The sequence below is a fragment of the Helianthus annuus genome, chromosome 13, assembly GCF_002127325.2.
Source record: "Helianthus annuus cultivar XRQ/B chromosome 13, HanXRQr2.0-SUNRISE, whole genome shotgun sequence".
Classification (NCBI taxonomy): Eukaryota; Viridiplantae; Streptophyta; class Magnoliopsida; order Asterales; family Asteraceae; genus Helianthus; species Helianthus annuus.
The window spans coordinates 16,459,094-16,463,084 of record NC_035445.2 but is presented as its reverse complement, the minus strand read 5'-3'; the positions used below and the strand labels follow the sequence as shown (position 1 = coordinate 16,463,084).

The window sequence follows — 3,991 nt, the reverse complement described above, 5'->3', positions numbered from 1 at the left end:
TATGTTTTTGTTGCGGTCGCGATCACACTTATGATTATGATGTGTGCACGGTGTATTCGGAAAACCCATAGACCGTATCAGGGATATCGACAATATCATCCCGAAGAATATTCTGAGCCCAAGGGTGTTTATGTTTATGAAACTGAGGAGGAGAAAGAGCTTGCTGTATTGGAAGTAACTTTTTTTGGGTAAAGGGTTACCCCGGTGAATCTATTAAAACAACCGCAAATAAGTACAAGTAGTGAGGATGTGTTCCACACTAGTTCATATACAGGACATGCCCCATATATGTAAAACAAAAAAAAACCAAGAAAAACTATGACTCCCCGTAACCTAGCCTACTATACATCAGTAGACGAAACAAGAGAAAAACAAAAAAATAAAGTCCTCATCCGCCATCATCAAAAATGAAATTGCCAGAAACCGGCAACCCCTTCACATGAACCAAAAAAGATCTATCCATTGGAGAATTTTGTGGAAGAGGTGCTAGCCTTTGCTCTCGAAGATGACGAATGTATACCGGAAGTCATAAATTCACTAGTTTCATTATAGACTTCAACGACCTCCTCCTCATCCGAATCCTGCTTGTCACTTCTAGGCTGCGCAGCTTGCTTCTCCACTCGACCCACAGTACTACCTCCTTGATTACCATCATCGTCCTTAAGAATGTCAAATGGGTTAGCTGTTGAAACCTGGTTATTCACCGGACTCCTCAAGGACGATTTTGGTTTAGGTTTGACAACTGGTCTGTACACTACCTTCGGCTTCTGATTTTTCATATGGAGGCCTTGATTATTAACTTTCTTTTTCTTAGTACCCACATCCTGAAAATCATCATTCTTCTTTCCAGAATCCCCACTTGAAGTAATCTGAGGGTTTTTTGGGCATGAGCAATCGTCATGACCAAACACACAGCAAGAGGAGCACCTTAGAGGCTCCCAATCATACTCAATTTTGACTTCTACCTTTGAGTAACCATTACCATCCAAGGATGGAATTGCAACAGTAACACTCTTCTTTAACTCCGCCTCAGCCTGAACCTCAATAAGTGCTCTTGCATAGCTGCTTCTTCCCCAAGACTCAGCACACATCGTGGCTGTATACGAATCCAACATCTTAGGATTCCCAATCTTAGACGCAATCAAGCTAAGACCATCCTCGGTAAATGCCGCTAACGGCACATCATGCATCTTAACCCAAACTGGAACTTCTTTAATATCCTCTTTTTCCATCTTTAAAGTAGCCGACCATTCCCTCAAGATTATCGGTACGTTTCTGATCAACCAAGGTCCATCCTCTAACATTCGATTCATCCCTTCCTTAGTATTAAACTTGAAGAAAAAGAAACCGTTTGCATTCATCATTAGCCGTGACAGACCATATTTAACCCAGTTATTTTTAGCAAAATAATCGACCACAGGAAAAGCCAACCGTTTGCCCAGAAAATATCCATACAAAGTGTTAGCATACCTATCATTAACTTGTTGAACCGATGTCACCGGAATTACAACATCAGCACCCTCAACTGTTTCAGTAGATTCCATCGCCCTAAAATTCACCTTAGCATTCTCCTTGGCGTTCTTAACAATGTTAGCGAATGATGTAGGATTTGCAGCCCCCATATTTCGTGATTTCCCTTGTGCATCCGACACATTCATTCCATCCAGACCTGCTAAGGCGAATATCCCATATTGGGGTAATCCCAAAAGTGTTCCGCTCGCTCAACGGGCGGTTTCGTAACCCTCCCCGGATCGGCCGACAACTTCATACCATCCACCCCTGTCGTTGATGAACCTAGATTATCCAATTGAACCGGTAACGTGACCTTTGTGAGTTCATCAATGATGTTAATACCCCGTCTTGGCTGCACATTGTTACCATCAACATCCAGAATTCTATCGGCTATCTGTTTAAACGTAAGTGGCGGCTTTCCACCAATTTTCAAACGATCATCCATTACAAGATTGACACCTCTCTATAACCCTACGGAAGTAATGAAGCAAGCAACAAGAAACCCAATCGAAAATAACAAATCACCAAACAACCCCCGGAACCAACAACAACGAAGAAAAACTGACCGAAACCCTAAACTAGCAAAGAAAGCCTAACCCATAATTCGATTAAATCTGATAACTTACTTGGGAGATCAGAATGATAACCAAAGAAAAAGCACAAGATATGCGGATATGGAGTTTGGCGGCGATTGCAAGAACCGAAAGCCCTAGATGAAAAAACGTAGCAATTTGTGAACCGAATCCGTAGTAGACGTATGAAACTCCTAACGAAATAATCAGCAACAGATTTCACGATGAAAACTAGGGTTATGGATGAAGGAACCAAATCACCATTTGCTAGAGAGAGAATTAGGGTTTTTTTTTTTGATCATTTATTGGAAGTAACTTTGTCCAATCTCGAGCAATATTTAGCAACACCCAACCTGTCCGATGAAGACCGAATCAGCTACTTAGTTTCTAAGTGTCATACTTTAAAATTGAAGATAGAGATAGAAGAACGCCTCTCACCATTACCTGGCGATATTAGAGATTATTCTCACATGAAGGAGGAGGTTGTGGAGGATAATACCACACCAATGAGTCCTTTATCTGATGAAGAGTCACTTGTAGATCAGATGATGTGTGCAGATTATGAGGCAGAGCAGGCTGATGGGATGGATATGTTTATCGAACCTCTTCCCATATCAATGATTCAAATTAACAAGTGTGGGGAAGAGGGTTCGAGGAATAAGATGAGAAGGGTGAAACTACCAGACATTAAGGTATATGTCATGAAGTGGACTAGCAAAGCCCGTAGGAGCAGCTTTAACATGCCAAATATACTGACAAATCTATGGAGATGGCATGTAAATTTCCGGGTATTTGTTGGAAATGTTGCGGGTAAGTGTGCATTAAGACCACCATAACGCATATCAAGTATGGTCTGGCTGAAGACCTTTAAACTTAGCGCTCTCGGGAGGCAGCCCGAGGATGTAGAGTATTGTATTTGTGTTTTGTTTTGCTTTGTTTGGTTTTGTTTTGGTATTGTGTTTGTGTTTTGGCAGGTTATTACGTTTCAACCCTCGCGGATGCAATGATTCAAGTGTGGGGATGTTTGGCAACATCCCTGTTTCTTACTTTTGTTTTGGTATTGTGTTAGTGAATACCCTTTTAATTCACCAGGTGTCCTAGAAATTGCACTTCTTGAAGCCAAAATTCACACTTTGAGAATTTGGCGTAAAGCTTTTCCTTTCTTAACAAAGTTAAGAGTGTATGCAGGTGCTCACAATGTTCCTCCTGACTTTTGGAGTAAATAAGTATATCGTCAATGAATACGATTACAAATTTATCCAAATACGGTTTACAGATTCTGTTCATCATGTCCATAAATGCTGCTGGAGCATTTGTTATTCCGAAGGGCATGACTGTAAACTCGTAATGTCCATACCTAGTTCTGAAAGCAGTTTTAGGTATGTCTTCTTCTTGTACCTTCAATTGATTATATCCGGAGCACAAGTCTATCTTAGAAAAATATCTAGCTCCTTGCAATTGATCAAAAAGATCATCAATCCTAGGTAATGGGTATCGATTCTTAATTGTAACCTTGTTTAATTCCCTATAGTCGATACACATTCTCATTGATCCGTCTTTCTTACGAACAACATTGGAGCTCCCCATGGAGAGGAACTTGGTTGTATAAATCCTTTACTTAGTAATTCATCTAACTGTTTCTTTAATTCCAGCATTTCAGTAGGTGCTAACCGATAGGGTGCCTTGGCTATCGGTATAGTTCCTGGAATTAGATGAATTCTAAAATCTACTTCCCTATCGGGTGGTAAACCTGGTAGGTCTTCTGGAAAGACGTCTGGGTATTCTGATACTATCGGGATGTCTTCCAGTTTCTTACTTTTGGTGTTAACAATTACCGAAACCATATATGCTACTCCTTGTTTTCTTGAATAACTGGCCAACTTCATTACTGAAATAAATTTCAGTGG

General features: G+C 40.6%; 1 protein-coding gene across 1 annotated transcript; it reads right to left on the bottom strand.

The window, feature by feature from the left end:
• Nucleotides 1-455: 455 nt before the first annotated feature.
• Nucleotides 456-1,622, bottom strand: LOC110900575. The gene has a single exon (XM_022147460.1). The coding sequence runs from the start codon at nt 1,620-1,622 to the stop codon at nt 456-458; it is 1,167 nt and encodes a 388-aa protein (XP_022003152.1).
• Nucleotides 1,623-3,991: the final 2,369 nt, after the last annotated feature.

Coding starts and splice junctions, on each gene's coding strand:
- LOC110900575 (XM_022147460.1), bottom strand. CDS start 1,622: ATGGGGGCTGCAAATCCTACATCATTCGCTAACATTGTTAAGAACGCC.